General features: G+C 39.8%; 2 protein-coding genes across 2 annotated transcripts in view; both read left to right on the plus strand.

Moving 5' to 3' along the window:
- The window catches only part of LOC149312604 (sulfotransferase 4A1), a 28,156-nt gene extending 19,192 nt beyond the window's left edge, over positions 1-8,964 (plus strand). Inside the window, exon 7 of the mRNA XM_089524960.1 lies at positions 4,159-8,964. Coding sequence (XP_089381086.1) covers positions 4,159-4,271 — 113 coding nt within the window. The 3' untranslated portion in view covers positions 4,272-8,964. The remainder of the gene's footprint in view (positions 1-4,158) is intronic.
- Positions 8,965-20,972: 12,008 nt separating this feature from the next.
- Positions 20,973-21,016, plus strand: part of EFCAB6 (EF-hand calcium binding domain 6) — a 125,826-nt gene continuing 125,782 nt past the window's right edge. The window contains exon 1 of the mRNA XM_089524971.1: positions 20,973-21,003. The gene's annotated coding sequence lies outside the window, so the exon portion shown is untranslated. The remainder of the gene's footprint in view (positions 21,004-21,016) is intronic.

A 21,016-nucleotide genomic window follows, 5' to 3' on the forward strand; every position in this document is an offset into this window, starting at 1 on the left:
GGAGGATATTAATTAATTAAAATGGATTGGCTCAAATTAATCAAATGTTTTGAATGGCTGTCTAGGAAATAGGAGATTGATACAGCAGAGTAATGGAGACCCGGGTGAACCATTGAGTCTCTTGGGCAAAAGATTGCCAACATTGCCTTTTCAGAGTGATGAAGGTGGTGTTACAGAAGACTAAAACAGATGCAAACTGTCCCAGGCACATGGGGAAACAGAGGTGGAGGCATATGAATGACATTCTTCTGCTATCTATGGCTTATTGTTCCATGCCCCCCTTCTCCATTTGGACTGTCTTTAAGCCAGGGTTATTTGGTGACGATGCCTGAGGGGGACTTTTTGGTGTCTGCTCCCAAGCTGTGGGATCTTCTTCCACAGAAGGCTGGGCTTGCCTCCTCTTTGCATCATTGCAACCTTGGCTAGGAAAATAATAGTTGGAAGTGAGCTGTAGGGTGGTAAGCTACAGGTGACAGGTAAGTGTGCAGCTCTTCTCCTGACAAACTCTCCTTGTGCTTTTAAACCTGGACTCCCACACCCTGTACTACCACTATCGTGTGTAGTTTGGCCAAGAGACATGGTTACTACAGAGTATGTGGTTATTTCCTTTCGTCCTACAGCCCCTAAAAAGCCCATTAATTGGGAATGGTTGTGTAATGAGTGCATGCTGTGCAGATAATTGTGGCTCTTTGTCTAATCTCAGTTGTCTGTCTTTGGCCTAAGGTATATAATGATCTGCTTCTTTTGTACTTCTGTCTGCTGCTCTTTCCGTTCCAATTTGATGCCCAAAGCTATCTACCCTTTCGTTTTGGACATTCCTTACCAACCCAGAACTGCCCTTCTCCTAAATGAAGCCAAGACATTCCCCCCCAGAGTATATGATATAAGTTTTTGAACTTGTTCACTGTCTGCTTTTTTTATACACACATTTTCTTTCGTTTTATTTTGTTTTGCTCATTGACATTTGTAATGGATGGTTTTATTTGTTTTCTTTTCAAAATACAAAATGTTTTTTTAATTTAATAGTGTGATTTAAAATTATGTAGCTGAGATAACAATCTAATGAAATTAGTGTATAGCTGAATTTAATTTATCATCATATTTTTCATATTATTTTGCTTTATGTTGGTTTTCTTTAATTTCCCCCCCTTTTAGCTCATTGGTCTTTACTCAGAAGATAACCCACAACTGCTGTGAAAGCAAGCCTTTGGTTAGCTCACGTTCCTTACATTTGCTCCATGTACTATCACAAACCACAGTTTCATGAATCAAAGCATGAACCCAGGTGGGTGACTCTTTGACCAGATATCCATGAACATTGTTGGGAAATGACTACTAGCAAGACAGCACCATACTGTTAGATGTATTGTGGCAGTCTACAGTTTTTGGCATACATGTTGCAAGTCAATCCAGAGGAGGAGGTAGCATCTCTCTAATGTGCACTAGGGAACATATGTAACCCACTGTCATTAAGAATGATTTTGCTTTTCTTCTCCCAACTTGAGAGCAAGTATCTTAGTATTACCAGAAAGTCAGCCATGAACAAGAGTCTGACATTCACCATAACAAGCTATAAATCCAGTTCTTGACCCTTTGTAGAACATGTTTAGTGTAAGTCAACTTTCCAAAACCCAACAGCTCGAATTTGAATATAGTTACAGTTGTCAGATTTCTGGATCCTTGGACTCTGCCATTTAGGAGATGGGGAAGAAGGAACCTGGGAGTCTGGAAGACAGGGCAAATGGGAAAAGATGGGGAGCATTATGAACTTCAGATGGGTGTTGATGATAGAGCCTGGTTGCTGATAGGAAGCTGTCTGTTTGTGTGACTGAACCTTCATTATTTGCACTTCAGAATCCCTTTTGCAATGGCTTTCTCCTTCATAATTTCTAATATGGGATCTTACCTCATCTCTTGCTGAACTCTTGGGAACTGGCTTTCTAGAGTACAGCTCTTGCTGTCATGAATTCCAGGAGGATTTGGTCACTTTCCCTCAAAGTTCTGACACCACCAGGACTTAATTGTTCATTAGGGTTACATTGAGCATAGAAGATCCTCTTGTTCCCTCTTCCTTCTTTTGAGAAATGAAGTTGTGAGCAGTTAAAGACAAGAAGCACAATTCTACCAGATGCTAAAATAATCTAGTGGCTTGCCTCTGGGAAACAGCTCAAAGTTTGGCTACTGTGTAAGCTTTGTAATCTGTTTTAGGAAAGTATCACCCTTAACTGCCATTTGACTGGGAAGTCTACAACAATTCTTTTACTATTCCTCAGGTACTTTCCATGGGGTTTCCGTACTTAGATGCACAGATAATCCCACATGTGTGGACTGTGATGAACATGGTGAATCACAGTGAATGGGATAGTTTTTCAGGCAAACAGAAAATATGCTGCCCTCTTGATTCTAGTCACTCTTTCTGAGTTATCACTCATCCTGAGAAGGGAACTGAAATTAGCTTTAAGTCAGACCCTGAAACTGGGCAACTCCAACCTCAGCCATTGTTAACCCTATAAAATAGTCCCACATCAATATCCCTATAGTGCATGTAGGGGAAGCTACAGTAGTGGTGGCTTGTCTTTCAAGTCTGAATTACTTGAAAAAACAACTTTTAGTTACAGTATTCTGCCAAATCGCCATCAGTGAAAGTTTAATCGATTCATAAAATGCCTCCAAAAGATTACTACAGAAAATTAGAACTAATAATAGAGTCCATCATATAATTTTTTCATACAAAGGTCATAAATCAGAAAGTCTTTCTGTGCATCTTTAAGGGCTTGAGGGCAGACAGCTGGATTTAGGAGTTTTGTGCCTAGCATTCATTATCTAAAACTGATTTTTCACTAAGGATGGAAATCTAAATGTGTTGCTTCCTACACACCAAGAAAGGGAGTTTAGGGTATGTGCAGGCAGAGACTGGCCTGTGTCTCCTATTGTGCTTCAAATAAACACATTTTCTGTATGGGACACAGTTGAGAGGATATAATATTTTCCTCTCTTCCCAGTTACTAGAGCCAGCCATTTCAGTTGTGGCCTCATGTGAGGCCCCATCTTTTATCCCATGTAATAATGTATAAGTCTCCCTTATCAGAAATGCTTGGAACCAGAAGTGTTTGAGATTTTGGACTATTTGCATATACATAATAAGACATCTTGGAATGGGACCAAATTCTAAACATGAAATTCATTTATGTTTCTTATACAGCTTATATACATAGCCTGAAGGTAATTTAATACATAATTGTGTGCATGAAGCAACATTTTTGTACACTGAACCATCACAAAGCAAAGGTGTTACCGTACTATCTCAGCCACCCATGAAAAAGGGTTTGGATTTTGGAATATTTCAAATTAGGGAGATTCAACCTGTATTACCACTGGGTACAGCACTGCAGCTGGAGCTAATATTGCAACTGGAACAAAAACCATGCACTCATCCCTATCTCTGACAATGGGTAGCTCATCTATCAATAACCAAGATGTATGATGTGTGATGTGTCTCTGTATGCAGAGAGCCAATGCTCAGGGTTATCTGGAACACATTCCTTCCAGACATATTCTGCCTGTTAGAACACCAGGCATTTCACTGTTGTACTGCACTTTGAAGAATTATAGCAGATGTGACATAGATTACAAATCTGGGTGGGATTCTAAAGTATTTTGAAGCAGTGGCATCAGTCAGGTTGGTGTTACCTGATTCAATAACGCATGGTGTGACTTCCCCCCACCATTGATCTCATCCCATACCACACCATACAGAATCCTTAGTAATGTTTTGTAGTAATTTATTTATAAATCATAATTTTTTAAAAAATTAAAATTTGAAATTTAATTTTAAGAAACAAAGAAACCCTGGGGCCTCTTCTTTCTCTGTCCACTGAGCCTCACCCCACTCACCCTATCTCTTCAGCATTTTAAAGCGATATAGGCGAATGCCACAGTCCATTTCTGCCAAAATGCAGATGTCTGAGGAGCAGTGGTGTCACTCCTCTTTAGGGTGTCACCTGGTGCGGTCCGCACCCACCCTCTAGTGATGCCACTGCTTTGCAGTATTAGCCTTACAATTTTTTAACAGGTCCTGCTGCATGGTATCAGTGATTGCTATCTTAAATCTCTCTTTCTCTCTCTCTCTCACCCCCACCTCCCCCTTTTGTTTTCCAGGAAGAGTTGGGTTATGGAAAGACATCTTCACTGTTTCCATGAATGAGAAATTTGATTTAGTTTACAAACAGAAAATGGGAAAGTGTGACCTTACATTTGACTTCTGTTTATAAAAACAAAAATGCATGTCTGTAAAAAAACAAAAAAAAAATATGCTAGCTATATTCTAGCTAGAAGTGCTTTCTGCATTCATTTATTACTTGCTGGACACAACACTGTACCTGTTATGTGTATCAATACTTAAAAAGAAAAAAGGGCACCATGCACTAGGAAGTTAAAGTGAGAAGAACCCTATAGACTAGATCAAAACTCCACATAATTCAGTATTCTTCTGTTGGCCAGATGCCTCTGGAAAAATCACAAGTGAACTAGAAAGGAAGGGTGGGCAACTATGGCCTTCCAGATGTTGGATTGGAATTCCTATCAGCCATTGCCAGCATATCAGGTGGTGAACAGTAATGGGAATTGCAATGCAACAACATCTGGAGGGGTGACATCCCTGGTACGAAAGCAATAAGCTTTCCCTGTTTGTCACCAGTATTTGTAATTCATTATTTTGTTATTTCTGGTGATATAAATATATTCCAAAACACCATGTAAGTCAAGTATTCAGCTTGTTCACATAATGGGTAAAAGTTGTGGTGGGAGAAGTTGCTCTGAAGGCCTGCTTCTCATAATCTCTGTCTCCACCTGCTCCATCCTTCCTGAATTCCCTGGGTTGATGAGAATGCTCTGAAAGGGGCTTCTACTTACATCTATATGAAAGCGTACAGTCAGGAATCTTATGCTACCAGGAACCTTGCTTGTACAGAGCACACTGGTGGGCATACCCTGTAGATACTGTTGAATTGTAACTCTCAGCATCTCTCACCATTAGCTACGCTGACAAAAGAGTTGCAGTCCAGTAATGTCTAGAAGGTCAGGGTTGCCCATATCTGGCATGTGTAGGCATCTACCTCATTAGGGCACACTTGCAAAGTTGCCATTCATTTCAATAGTTTCTGCAGGAGATCTTTCCAGTGCATAGTGCCCAAAGAAGCTCTCAGCAAACTATAGATAATAGAGCTCTCCCTAGCCCTGTCCTTCCTTTATGAGCAAAAACATGCTAATATATCTATCTCTGGAATACCTGGCTGCTTTGAATGCATTTGAGACATGTAAAGTATGTATTATATATGCTTTTAGGGATGTATACTTTTTCAAATCAACTTTATTTATTTTTAAAAATACATTTCAGAAGCTTTTCAAAGAACATTTAAAAATATTTCACACACAGCTTTATTTTCAGAGGAAAAGAGTTGAAGGCTAAACTGATGTACTGAACAAATATCTCAGGGGTTTAGCTATTATCGCTTTAATTATTTATATAACAAGTGCACAATGACCTTATTCCCATATTTATAGCCCCCAAGATAAATGAAGAAGCTTCATTTCCCTCAAATAGATTATTTGCATGATCACAGAGAAAACAATAACCACTGGATTATGTCTTCAAGATGGTCTTGATCTGGCCCATTGTTGGATTTGTTGTGTTCAAGATTATCAACCAAGGGAGCAGCATCTAGAGACCTCTGTGCTAAACATTGCCCTTCCTTCATCCACCTACTCTAAACCCAAAGAAGGAAGTAGATTTGTGGTGCCAGGCTCTGAGATGGAGTTATTTGGGGGTGTAGCTATATGGGGACAAAATGAGGGCATTACTCCTGAAAATAAGAATTCTGCCCCACCAAGGAAATTCTTCTTCAGTTCTCAAATTTCTACATGGTTCATCCCTAGCATTCTTATATATGCTGTGTTTTCATTCCCTTGGTAACTTTGTTTTTACCTTCTGTTTGGGCACCAAAATTATTTCTGAATACTCAACTGAAATGTTAAGTCAATGCAATGCTAGAAATTTCTGCTTGCCCCTCAGAATAAGAGGTCAAGTAGAAACTAATAAAAGTGTCCCACCTTCAGGATTCACTGTCCAACAGCAAGTAGGTTTAGTATCTAGTCAGACAGATGCGAGTGGGTCTTCATACTTTTTAAGTGTGCATAGAGTTGCATCCATACTCCCCTCCTCTCCCATCCATTATATGTTGCTAAAGGCTCCTTTTTGCCTGTTATGCATCTGCTGCTGCAAACAGTATCTTCTAGAGGCTGCATTAATGAAGTGATAAATTCCCTGTTTAAAGCAGCATAGGAACTTGAGGATTATGAAGCTCACAATGGATTTCACTGAACTTCATTGTGCCATAGTTGCTTGCAAATCCAACATCATCCATCAACACCTGCCTATGGGTATGTAGGTAATGACACTGGACATTTTGTGTTCTCTGTGCATACATTTACAGCTGACTCAGTGTGTGCCTGCAACCCATTCACAGCACAGTGCCATGAATGTATATGCCATCCCCACTTAATTAAATGGGGCTTGCTTACAGCAAAGGGTATATAGGATGGCAGCCTCAGAGGTTTGATATATAGAAACGAGGGAGGTGGCAGGAACATGGACACACCAACATATCTATCTCTCTGTGTGTACATATGTGCTTGCAGAATTTATCAGAAGTAAGATTGATACTTGACCCCATGGAAAAAAAGCCTTGTGGCTGAGTAAATGTATGATGATACATATATGATGTATCATGGCTGAGTATGATGGCTGTAACATCATAAATGGTCACATATCCCATCCCTTAGTAAGATATCTCTGGGGAAAAAACCTATCCCTCACCCTTGTAGTTTTCCCTTTGCAGATATATCAGATGTGTTTATTCAGGCAATATATAGCTGCCCATGCATATCAAAAGGAGAATTCAGAGCTATCTCAGTTCCACTGACATGGAAGATACTTTCCTGAGCATGCCTGGGTGGCATACTTTCACAGATAATCAGCAAGGAGATGAAACATCTCTGAATGTTTGTGTAGCTTGGACAAAGGCATTGTGCAGAGAGATACTGGATACCTCCTGACACAACATCTTTAAAAAGTATTTTCATTCCCATATCTGAAGAGTTAGAAGCCACTAACAGAATTCTGTCCTTAGGCCTATTTATCACTGTCTGATAAAATGGAATCTCTTTGGTACACCAGGTTTCCTGATCTGTTTTGTTCTACAGGTGAATGTACAACATAAGAGATTTCCACTCCACCATCACATTTCTATTGTACAAACTATTGTACAAAGTTAGCAACCCTAGTTAGACTTGTAGCCACAACAATCTACAACTCCAACCAATGGAGATCCACCAGTAGTGTGTGACAGATAAATTGTAGGGAAGGAATTTCCTCTCGATAGTATTAACATTATAGCTTTGGCACTTATGGCTACCAAATGCATGGAGGATCAGGTATAGTGGATTGCTCACAATGATTTTGGTAACAGTTCCTATGTGATATTTGAGTGGTTCAGTTTGAATGGGACCATCTTTTACGTACATAGTTTCCAGTATGGGGATGGTCAATTCTTGTTGCTTATACCTACAGACTTTAAACTGAATATCCGAACAACTTTATGTATTATGTAGCAGGAATACTACATATATGTACTTTATAGCATCTTTCAAATGAAATTCTTATGGCACTGCCTCTTGATGGGAATATTAAACAATTCAGTAGCATGAAGAATACTGTTCAAAACTCAGGAGCAGCCACAATAAATCTGAATAACCATGATATATGCTTGTTTGCCTATTTAGAAAGATAATTCTGTATATAATCTTGAGCAGTTTGTCTTTTAATATGAGAATCTATAATGCTTGCTTTTCACTTTATCAAAGCATTGCCAGCCCACAGAGTAGAGGACCATCATGTCTCTTTAACAGCCTAGTACACAGAGAAGGTGACACGGCCCTGCTTTTTCTCCTACATCTGCCAGGTTCATTGCCCACCTCCCTTTGCCAATTTCTTTGGGGCAGTGCAGCAGTCCTGATTGCTGCAGCCTGTGTGGAGCAGGGGGAGGTGTGCCAAATTTCAAGCTGGAGTTCCCTACTTCAAATTGCTGAAGAAGTCAGAGAGTCTGCAGTTCTTTCTATACCTTTCCTAGTTATCCATGCACATGTACCCTCTGGCCTTGGCCTCTGCAACAAATCTGAATACTTGTTTATTCCTTGAGGTGTGACCCCATTTCATCAGTACTTTGATATAAAAAGAGTTGTGTGGTACTTAAAAGCCTAAGTCTTGAAGGAGCCACAAGAGTCTGTTGTTATTCCTGCCACAGACTAACAGGGGTATGCCTTTGGAAATTCAAACATTACAGCAGGGTAACAAGAAGGAAGGGAAGCAAGGAGAAGGAATATAGCAGCATCCTTAAGACCAACTGGTTTTTATTTTTGCATGAGCTTTTGTGGATATAAACCCACTTGTTTGGATGCAGTACAGAGTGATAAATGCTCAGGAATAAACCATATTTACACAGTTATGGGAGTCTCCATGTTGAAATCGCAAATCTGGCTGCTGGAGGAAGCAGGGTAGAGAAATCCAATTCCATCCAATTTTGCATTTTTCAGTGGTTGAAGAACATAAATCATTCTCCAGGTTGTAACCTCACAGCCCTAATATATAATGGCAAAGAAATCTGTTAGGAAGGACAAGCAACCGTTAGCATTTCCACTGCATAGAGGGAAGCAGTTGTCTGTTAATGCAGCTGTTAGCAAACAGTGTTGAGTTTTGTGGATTGACAGCACCTCTCCTTGTATATTTGTGAGTGAAACTGCTTTCAGTAATCTTTATTTTTATATTTTTTTAGTACTGTTAATATTTAAGCACTATACATTACACTTCTGTGCTTGCTTGCTTATTTAATAAAGATGTTCTATGTACAGCGGTTGCTTTCTTTTCTTTCTTTCCAAATTTTATTTAAAGTTTTCCAGATATATAAAAACTGAACAATGATGTCTAACATACAAAGAGAAAATGAGGGGGGGGGGGGAGACGAGAGAACATAAAACGCAAATAGCAATACAGAATAAGAAAATAAAATAAGAAACTGGGAAAGATAAAAGTGATTGCCAATCTCCTCTTCAGTTGTTATTACACTGTATTAAACAATATGATCCATCAGGTCTCATACAATAAACTCCAACCCTCTTTTCTCTATGTTACAAATATTAATCCTTCAAATTAAATCTTTTTCAGTCAAAAATATAATCCCTAGCAGAAAGTCAGATAATAATTTACATTTATTACTATGTATTAGTGAACTTTATCATCTACTGCTATTAGTCTTCACCTCATCTAAATCAAATATATCTATTTTACTTATCTGTCAGATACAAATACATCTATTATGCTTCCCTAATTAGCCCCACATAACCTATACTCAGGGCAGGAAGCTACTGTCAGAACTGAATACGGAGAAACAAAATGGTTCTCAATTAGCAAGGGGGCCAAATAATTCTATCACGCTATCTATTCAGCTTGAATGCAGAAAATATCATATGCAGAGTAAATTTAGACATGGATGGAGGAGTGACGATCAAAGAAAGCAACACTAACAATCTAAGATATGCAGATGATGCCATTCTACCAGCAGAAATAAGCATAGACTTGAAACAATTATGAAAGTCAGAGAAGAAAGGGCCAAGGCAGGCTGACTGTTGAACATTAAGAAAACAAAAATGATGACCACAGAGGAGTTACAGAAATATGATCTAGACAATGAGCAAATTGAAATAAAGATTTCCCATACCTTCTCTCAAACGTTGATCAGGATGGGGATTACAGTCAAGAAATCAGAATACTGGGATTGGGAAGGGCAGATATGAAAGAACTAGACAAGATATTGATGTACAAAGACCTGAGCCTGCAGGATCTGGACTAAAGTGGTTGAGGACAGAAGGAATTGGCAGTGTCTCATTCATGGGGTTGCTGTGAGTCACAGTCAACTTGAAGGCAACTAACAACAACAACAACAACAAATTAGCCCTTCTCAATTTCTCTTTTACCACCTGTCTGACAAAACATCATCAGCTGTGTCTCCCAACCAATCACAAAGAAAAAGGAATACCTCAGCTCTTCATTTTTAATACAAGTCTCTGCCATCTTTTCAAATTGTTATTTTTGATTTTCTGTTCCTTTTTTTAATTACTTTTTTTATACACCCCTTTTCAAATTCCTGTCCCTTCTGGGCAGCTAGACCCTCAAACCCCTATAGATCAATCGTGGTAACCTTTATAAATAATTTCTTATATAAACAGACTCTTTTTTATGGCCCATGTCTTTACATTAAATCAACCACAAAAGACAAAACCCTTACTGATATCGTAAAACAACATCATATAACAAGAACCATGTTAGTATCTTAAATCCAGAAAAGCCAGACTTTATCTCTTTCTATCTTACTTGAATTCAGTGGTTGGCATTTTACCAAAACTCTTCAGTTGAAAAAAAAGTGGGCACCTTTCATTCAATTGCACAGTACCTGGGAGAAAAACTTCTCCAAAGGAAACATTTTTAATCCGATCGTCCCTCTCAGTCCTCCCATGTTCTCCCACCTTCTTCAAGATCCTTGCTGGCTGCTGCTCCTCCAGTCTGCTTTGGTTTAAATGCCACTCACATTCTCCTCCAGGAACACTGCTGGGTCTTCAAAAACCCCTCAATCTGGGAGAAAGGTGGCATAAAAATGAAATATATAAGCTATGCTGAATATGATTAAAGACTTCTTGAGTCCCAACATTCTGTAGACACATCCTATTGCCTACAGAAAGCCCACCAGAAGACCATGAGGACCACTGCATCCACTTACGTTTAATACTATGGTGAAGAAAAGGCTGAGCAAGGTTTGAACTTCATGTAAGCTAAAAAGTTTAGCTTATGGATACCATGATAGATAGCTCTACTGAACATGAAGGTTCAGGGTGTGTCCTGGGATTAAACAAATTAACAGCGGGTGGGAAGGCAGTCAAAAGACATGAATGAGAAACTCCTTTTGCTTTGTCAAAGAAGACAACCCAACAATTGCATCATTCTGCCTTGGAATATTCCCCACAATTAACCATGAAAGTAGAGTTTACCTCTGAATTGTTTGGCTATGAAATAATACTGACCAGTATTGACAAAACCAGCTATGGGATAATGTGGTATAATGGTTTGAGCGTTGACTAGGCCACTGGGAGACCAGGGTTCAAATCCTGGCTCAGCCATGGAAATCCACAGGGTGACCTTGGATAATGCTTCTGAACTTTCATGCCCACAGCCTCAGCAGGAATGTGAACTCGATTCTTTGTACATGCACAGCCTCCTCCCAGCCTCCTTCAGATGGAAGTCAACCTTGACTGCCAGGATTACTCACAGTTTAAAAGAGTCTATGCATGCAAAGAATGCAAGGCTGGCCCAGACACAAGACAAAGTGGGGAACAATAGAGTCAGCCTCTTGTCTCTTTCCTGCAGTTAGAGAAAAGAGCTATGTATGTCACACAGCCTTCCTGAAGTCCCTAAAGTAGTCATCTTATGGCATGTGGTGTAGGCTGCTGTTCCATTGTTAGTGTTCAAGGAAGATTCAACTGCTAGTCCAGTTGGCTTCTGCCTATGGACTATATTCCTTTGCCTAAGGCAGGAAAATATCTAAGGCTGGATTTTATAAGAGGTACATGCATAGAACTCCTAACACACTTCTGTTGAACAAGCTGGTGGCAGGGATGATCCAACCTTATTTATTTATTTATTTATTTATTTAGGTATTTATATCCCGCCCTTCAGCCCTAATGGCTCTCAGGGCGGCTTACAATTATTTTTAAGTTTAATCAAAAGAAACCTTCTTTCTGTGCATTCAGTATTGATATGGACGGCAAGACTGAACAGTGCTAAAGTGAGAGACACCACATACACACAACAAGCAGACACTCAGGAGGTACATATACACCATTTAATCATTAGAGCTAGCAACCTTTGTATTATTATTATTATTATTATTATTATTATTATTATTATATTTATGTCCCACTTTCCCCCAGAATTGGGACACAAAGTGGTTTACAAATTTTAAAAAAATACAATTTGTATCCCTATACTCACTAATTGCTAGTTTGTAAGCTTGTAGGTTTCTTTTTTGTTTGCTTTACCATGTCCACTTTCATTCTAACTTGCAGCCATTCCCTTTTTCTCTGCAGTCTCCCCCCCCCCCCCCCCCTCTCCTCCATCAGGCCAAGTATTGTTAGTAAAACAATGTTTATCTATTTTACAAAGAAGACTAAGGGCCCAAACAGACAGGCCAAAATAAAGCTGCTTCAGGTCACTTTGGAGGGATGCTGTTTGTCCTAAGAGGCCAGAAGCTGCACCAAAGCTGCACTCCAGTCCTTAGGACTTCGGGCCCTAAGTTTATTTATTTCTCTGCTTGTCACGTGTGGAGGTGGGGGTGAGACTGGCTCTTGTTCAGCTGCTGCTTTGCCAATGTTATTACTCTGTTTGAGAGATCTGTTTGAGAGATTGGGTGAAGTAGCTTAGTGGTTCTGATGATCAGAAGATCAGAAGGTTGGCAGTTTGAGACCCGAGTGCTGTATGATGGGGTGAGCTCCTGTCACTAGTCCCAGCTTCTGCCAGCCTAGCAGTTTGAAAGCATACAAATGCAAGTAGATAGATAGGTCCCACTTAAGTGGGAAGGTAACAGTGTTCAATGTAGTCATGCTGGCCACATGACCACCAGAGCAATCCTTGGACAACGCTGGCTCTTTGGCTTAGAAATGGGGATGAGCACCACTCTCTACAGTCAGTTATGACTAGACATTCATGTCAAGGGACTACCTTTACCTTTTGAGAGATCTAGTTCTATCTCTCAATTCCCAACACTGACAATCAAACTGTAGCTATTTGTTACGGAGCAATCAGTCTCACAATGCTCAGCGTGTCATTAAATTCATTTCTCTGAAAAGTACCTCACCAAGCTTTGCTTCAATTGTCTGGAAATCCCATGCTGCTGCAGGAACCGTGTCTATATAGAACCACATCTGTTATCTTAACATGCCAATGCTTTCTATCCATTTGGCTCCCTCCACATGACTCCAGTTGTAGAAACAGTTATTGCGCTATAGAAACAGACGTGTATTTATTTCACTGTGCTAATAGGCCAACATAACTAGCCTGATTTTGATCAGAGAACTTTTTAAGAAATCTCCAGTAGATGGGAGTATAGCACAAGCAAAAGTATACACAAAAGCAAACAGTTGTAACTATGGATTTTAAAGCTATTTTAACCCACCCACCGACCCACCCATTTTTCTTACTGGTCAAGAGGCAAATGTGGAATCTGCTCTCACAGTACACTTTTGGCTATTAATTAATTAATTAGGCAAATATACCCATTTTCTTATTATTCTGGAAACAAATTAGTACCCTGCTCTTGATCAATACAGCCCAGTCTATTTCCTTTGAAGATGCGGATTCCACTTTTTTGCTAGAGCTAATAGCTAAAATAAATACTGGCTTGTTTTGTTTTAAAAAAGCATCAAAGCTATTGGACATCCTGAGATAGTGAATCTCAAAATGTAGTTACGCATTATATGGATCTTGTTATCAGTTTTGCACAAATGGGGGTGGGGGGGTTAGATCCAGATTTAATCATATTAAGAGCTGTGGCATCACTAGGGTTGGGTCACTGGTGCAAATAACACATAAAGTCAGGCCCCCATTGGTCTCCTCCCATACCACACCAAACATAATCCTTGGTAAATTTTTTTTGCACTAATGTTACTCATAATTCATAATTCCCATATATCATTGAAGGTAATAGAAACAGTTGTGACATAAACAACTAGTACATTTAAAATTATACCTTTAAAATATAATATATCTTACAGTCTAAATATATTTACATGCGTATTGGTTCATGTGGTTAAAGCGAAAAACTGGTAAAGTATGTTTTTAAAGAAGATTTAAAAAGAATAAATGAAATTTTGTAATGTTTTAAAAAACTTAAATTTGAAATTTTTAATTTAATTTTTTTTAAAGCCTAGAGTCTCTCCTTTCTTCTCCCACTGAGCATCACCCCACTAACACCATCTCTTCAGTATTGTAAAGGGATGCAGGTGAACACTGCAGCCTGGTTCTGCCAAAAGGCAGATGTTTGGGGAGCAATGGTATCACCCTTCTTTAGGGTGTCACCTTGTGTGGTCTGCACCCCCTGCACCTCTTAGTGAGGCCCATGATTAAGAACAGATCAGATAGGTTCAGTAGGTTTACTCTAAGTCTGGATCAAGCTGTTAGAAAACTAGGGAATATATTTTGAATAACATTGACAAATAGCATGGACAGAGCTTGGAAAATAGACCTTTTGGATTACAAAATCCCTAAAATGGGAATGCAGTCCAAAAAAGTCATTTCCCCACACTTGGACAATTCCATCGAATCAATATAGGATGTCAAAGGCTTTCACGGCTGGCATTGATATTTTGTGGGGTTTTTGGGCTATGTGGCCATATACTAGAATTTATTCCTGACATTTCACCTGCATCTGTGGCTGAAGCATTTCTCTGAAGATGCCAGCCACAGATGCAGGCAAAAGGTTAGGAATACATTCTTCTAGAACAAGCCACATAGCCCCAAACCCCACAAAAAACAATATAAGATGGTTTGCAATCCTCAAATGCTTGTTGCATTGCTAGAATAAAAACAGTGATAAATACAAATAGACAAAAATGAAAAGAAAATTGCAAATCCATATGTTAAACTGAGCAAATGAGTACTAGATAGGCATTAAACCACTTGAAAACTACTTGATATTAGCAGCTGTTTTAGAATTCTGTTGTTAAATGCATTGCCTGGAAGGATAGTTGGACTTCATATTTCATATTTGTTGTCAGACAGAAATAAGGCAGTAATAGAATAAGCAGGCAAATGTACTGCTGCAGTTAAAAAAATATTACAGCTCATCAATGGCTAACAGTAGTATTTATTGGGGTGAATGCTATGGTCATGGTCTATAATATAAAATTGCTTTTTATTGTTATGTTATCTATTCATGTTTAAGCTTTTAGATAATTTATTGGGTTTTAATAATGTTTTATGTCTTGCTTTACTGCCTCGCTATGCCTTAATTTAGATTTGCAACCAAGAAGCAGGAAAAAGGGATCTCAAGAGTAACAGTAAAATGAAACAAAGGAACAAATACAGGGTGACATTTAAAAAAATATATTAGACTTTAGAAAGGCTAGTTCCCAAAGAAACTTTAGCTTCTACAGAGCTTGGAAATTTTTACTTTTTTGGCCTATAGTTCCAGTATTATCCAGCCAGCACAGCTAGTGGCTAAATAAATTATTTAAAAGCTTTAATATGTGTGCATAATGTGTCAAGAACCAATTGTGCATTATAAACAATGCCCACTGGGAACGTTGAGAGCTATAATCCAAAAACTAACTTTCCTAAATTCTGAGTCTACTGAACTACATTTTAGTAAAAGTAATTGAAGTTGTTTTTTGTAAATGATCTTGAAATAGTTAAGTAATTCCAAGTACTTCTTTATACTTACCCCTAAGTCTGAGACTGAAACAATACTAATTTTTTAAATGCATAAAACAAAATACCAGGAGTGACCATATAACACCTATTTTGAAATCACTCCACTGGCTGTCTATTGGTTTCCGGGCTCAGTACAAGGTGTTGGTTATTACCTTTAAAGCCCTACATGACTTGGGTCCAACCTATTTAAGGGATCGCCTACTTCCATATAATCCATCCTGTACTCTCAGGTCCTCTGGGAGGAATTTATTGCAGCCTATAAATATCAGACTAACTGCAACCTCCCAGAGGACCTTTTCTGCAACCGCTCCCAGTCTGTGGAATGGCCTGCTGGACGAGATCCAGTTTAGACAGCTTCAAAAAAGTTGTCAAGACAGATCTCTTCCGGCAGGCCTTTCCTGAATACAAGCACTCGGCCACAAAATTATCACTCCCTCACATCATGTATCATGCTACCACTCTGTCCATTGCTTGTTTTGCTACTAATAGCTTATTTTTTAAAAAAATAATTTTAATTGTAATGTGTTCAATTCTTTTTAGGAGTGAAACTGAAATATTATATGGATTAAATATTGGATGTTGGATGTTTAAACTATGTAAGCCGCTTTGATTGTTTTATTACAGAAAAGCAGGGTATAAAGAAAAGATTTATTTATTTATTTGAAATAATTTCCTGGAACTTAAAGAGCCTAGATATTTAAGTCATACAAACTGTGGCTGGCATCCTATTAGAGGCACACACAGGTATAAGTTAACTTCATACTTGCATAAATGTAGTTTTGGCTGATGCAAAAATTGATATTCTCTTTCTCCCTCTGCTGCAACCAAAGTCCACAACCCCAGAACTACTACAGAGCCACTGAAGCCCCCCATCCATGACCATGTTGTTCTTGGTGGACAATGGGGGAGATCACAGATGAGTCTGGTTATGTCCCTGTAGCCAGATGCCAAATGACAAGACCCTTGTAGGACCTTGGCTTTGTTAGTAAATTTTTGGTTATGGGGACGTAGCCAATCTTTTCCCAATACCTCCCCCACTCCCCTCCAGGGATTAATGGCCATGGAACAGGACTTCAGTAGCTCTACAACAGGACCAGGGAGTAGAAAATAGTGTAGTTGTTTCACATGCAGAACTACAACGCATCGCTGAGCTGTGCAGGATGATAGACAGCTTGTGTATAAATTTGTCTTCATGAGAACAGAGGAGTATACAGGAGGAACACTTAAATATTGCCAGTTGTCAAGGAGGCCTGCACATGGAAAATACCATGGAGGTCTTTCCATTGTTCGAGCAGAGCCTCTCTTCTCCTGGATGAGACCGAGCTACTAAAATATTCTCAGTGCTTGCAAGCCAGAGAGATGGCAACCTATCTGTACAAAATGGAAGAGAGAGCTGAACCTACTGATTGTTATAAAATAGTACTAAGTATCAGAACTTGGGAAAGTTAGTTTTTGGACAACAACCCCTACAATCCCCCCTTCCCTATGGCTGAGACACTTGTAGTCACAACAAGTAACTTTCCCAAGCTCTACTAAGCAGCACTCAGCAGTGTGGAAAGTACTTTAATTTATAACTTAAGTTTCACTAATTGTATTTGTCTACTCTTCACCTTGTCTGATGACTCCCCTGCAAGCAATAGCATAGAGCCAGCTTTCTGATGTGAGGGACTGGCAGGGTTTTTTTCAGCCAATGTGTAATGGACCAGCACTACATTTGTGCCCAATGACTTCAACTGCTTCTTTCCTTTATGTAGAGAGATCTTGTAGCACCTTTGAGACTAATTGAAAGAAATATGTCAGTGGCATGAGCTTTTGTAGACTTCAGTCTAGTACCTCAGATGCTTTGGGTGGAGTGGAAGCCAGGGACAGACATATATATGCCATAGGTATGTGAGAATGTCAATACCTATGGCATATATATGTTGGTCCCTGACTTCTACTCGACCAAAAACATCTGAGGAAGTAGAGTGAAATATACAAAAGCTCATGACAACTTATTTCTCTCAGTTAGTCTCAAAGGTGCTACAAGATCTCTCCATACAGTGATTCTACGGCTGCTTCTTTCCTGGAAACTCTCCATGAACCAACAGCTGATGGCTTGTGGACTGGCACTGGTCCAGAGACCACCATTCTCAGTAGCACTGGTATGAGGAAGCTGCTCAATCTGATCAGAAGAGAACCACCAAAACCTTCCATAAAGCTAGCCATCACAAAACCTGCTGATCACTAGGAGACCTCTCAGCCCTTTCATTTGCTTTTACAACATTTCTGGAAGAAAGAGTGGTGTCTCTATATCAGGACATAAACCCAGGATGGAAATTATTGAAGGGGGGGAATTACATCCCTGAGTTCACTTTTAAGTTTAATTGATGTTTTATAAATGTTAAGTTTTCACTGTGAGATTTTAATAAGATAATTAAAGCTAAGACATTCCCATGATTCATGAGAGCAGAGTCTGTAGTCCTCCCTGAGCACTTGTGATGGCGTAGGAAAGAAATGTAGATAAATTAAATCAAAGAAATATAACCAACCAGGGTCATTTTTCATGGTGTGAATTTATACTATCCACTCACCTAAGGAGGCACATTCCAGCATATCTTTCTTTCTATCCTAATGGGCAGCAATAAACCGCTTGGTGCCCATAAACAGAACTTGAAACTGATGGCTATTCCTCATTGGCCACAGAGTTGCTTTTTTAAAAGTAATTTGCTTCTGTTAGTTGTCACAGCATTTTAAAAGTAACTTTGTCATTAACTATAGACTTATGGCTCATCTTTTTTGTTAGTGGTGTGGGGATGAATGAGCACCTTAGGACCGATAAGAGAATGGCATAAAGTGTTTAACAATCAAGTCAAAATGCCTCTAACAATGACCTTTATCGATAACGTTTAAAAAGAACAAGAAACCTTTACTCATTACACCAATACAGTGAGTTTGTTCCTGCTTGTTATATTATTTTTGAAGTATGACTTAGTTATTTCTTTGCTACCAAAAAAAGCTAACTCATTATAGGTAACTTTATGATTGTAACTCATTACAGGTTATAATATGACTTATAAGGCATTAGTTCCTAGCTCTAGTTGTTCATCGTCACCATTCATGGGAAGTAACATGTTTACATTTTAAATAAGCACTAAACAAATTCATGACGATTTATCAACAGTTGTTAGATATGATTGCTGAATAGAACCTCCATGTACAGAGGCTGTGTGCCTCTGAATCCCTAATTCCATGCATAACAGTCAACTGAACAGGCAATTTAGTTTGATTTAAACACTCGTGAGTTTAAAAACTCCTGGGAGCAATGGCCTAATGTTGGCAGCTCAGAGCTACTTTGGGGGGCATTTACAGTCAGTCCTGTCCTTATTGCTGGTCACTCACCACTCTACCAGGCACCTCACTCCAACAAATGCTGCAATTCAGCAGCAATAGCACCTCCTTGCATCTGCTGCCTAAGATGGCCATTTCATTCTGCCTGGTGGGAAGACTGGCTGAATGGGATCTGCGACTGTGTCATTCAGACAGCAATTTGCAACAGCCCTAGCCAGCATAGCCAATGATGAAGGATGACGGGAGTTGTAACCCAACAGCTCCTGCTGTATACGTTTGTCCCCAAATAAGCCTTGCTGAACTTATGTCTGAGCAGATACTGAGCTGCACTGTGAAAGAAGCGTTGGGTCAGGTCCTCTTCAAAAGACACTCTGGAGAGCTTCCCTTGTTATGACAAAGGCACTTGGGTACCATCATACTCAATCGATAGGCTGCTCCGGCAGTCTGGTCTGCATTAAGTGCCAGCAGAAGGAACAGCTCAGCTGTGATATTGTCTGGCAGGACTTGCCAGCATGTGTCCGTGAAGCTAAACATGCCAATTAATCTCTCTCCGACTTCCATTTGCTGCTTTTCAGAAAGTGCAAGTGTATTTATTTATTTTTATTCTTTATGAGGTTAAAATGTTTTTTAAAATAAAACAGAAGCAATATTCTGAACAGCTATGGGTAATGATTCCAGCAAAGGGTAGCTTTCAGTTTCTTTGACTTAGAGTTCCCATCGTAGGTCTTACAGCGACTGGTTTAAAAGGGGTAATGCCAAAGTAGGGGCAGTTTGTGGCTGATGTCAATTAGTCACGTTCTTCTTAGTTGCCCCCTCTATATAGAGACCTGTGCATTTTATATAACTCCTATTGTCAAGCAATTACCCGGAAGGGAGAATAAATGTTATGTGAAATATTTTTTAGCAGGCCATAATGAAGATGTAACTAGCAGATTCGCTAAATTCCTTGCAGCTGCTATCATCCTTCGGAGAGGCTATTTAAAACAGATTCAGTGAACTCTGGAAGTCTAATTATGGCTGATATTGTCATTGCAGACACCATGCAATTTGCTGTATGTAATTTTTTATATACTGCTCTATTATTTTTATCCATTTCTGTTATTGATATGCAGTTTGACACCATTTGAACACTGTGGCTCCATCCTGTGGGATTGTGGCATTTGTGGTTTTACAAAGCCTTTAACCTCTTCTGCCAAAGAGGACTGCCTCACAAAAACCCCAGGATTATGTCCGATGGACCTGTTGCGTTTAAAGAGATGCCAGACTGCATTATTTCTTTAGCGTAGACTCTGTGGAGACCAGGGTTCGAATCCCTGCTGTGGAAACCTACTGAGGTGACCTGGGACAAGTCACACTCTCTCAGCCTCAGAGGAAGGCGAAGGCAAAATTTCCTCTAAAGAAGCCTTGAAAACCCCCACGATAGCTTCGCCAAGTGCGACAAGAAGCCCAACTCCAAACACACTGCGGAAATAACCCAGTTTGAAACTGCATTAACTGCTCTGGCTCAGTGCCGTGGAATCCTGGGAACTGTAGTTTTGTGAGACATTGAGCCTTCTCTCTAAGAGGCTGCATCCACACTCCAGGAATAACCCATTTTGGTGCCACTTTAAGTCTTTGTCTGGCTCTATTGCTATGGAATTCTGGGAGCTGGAGTTTGTTATGGACCCACAACAAACTCCAACTCCCAGAATTCCATAGCAAGGAGGCAAACACTAAAAGCGGTACCAAACAGGGTTATTTCTCCAGTGTGGATGCAGCCAGAGAGAGCTCTGGTGCCACAATAAACTACAGTCCCCAAGATTCCCTAATAGCACTGAACCAGGGCAGTTAAAGCGGTCTCAAACTGGGTTATTTCTGCAGTGTGAAAGAACCAGAGAACTTCCAGCGCAGGCTCCAATTGTGGCCTAGCTTTCAGTTGCCAGGACGCCGCCGAGCTCCTCGGCCAATCAGAAGCCGCCCTGCGTTGCCGAGGCAACAGCGTCATGGAGACGCGCTTTCAAGGAAGTGAGAGTGGAACCCCCGGCGCGGAATTCTTGGGAAGAGGAGGAGGCCCCAGGGAAGGAAGGAAGCCCAGGTCGAACCAGGTCAGGAAGCAGG

This window comes from Sceloporus occidentalis, unplaced genomic scaffold, assembly GCF_023333645.1.
Source record: "Sceloporus occidentalis isolate IW3139 unplaced genomic scaffold, rSceOcc1.0.p SCAF_5, whole genome shotgun sequence".
NCBI classification, from domain to species: Eukaryota; Metazoa; Chordata; class Lepidosauria; order Squamata; family Phrynosomatidae; genus Sceloporus; species Sceloporus occidentalis.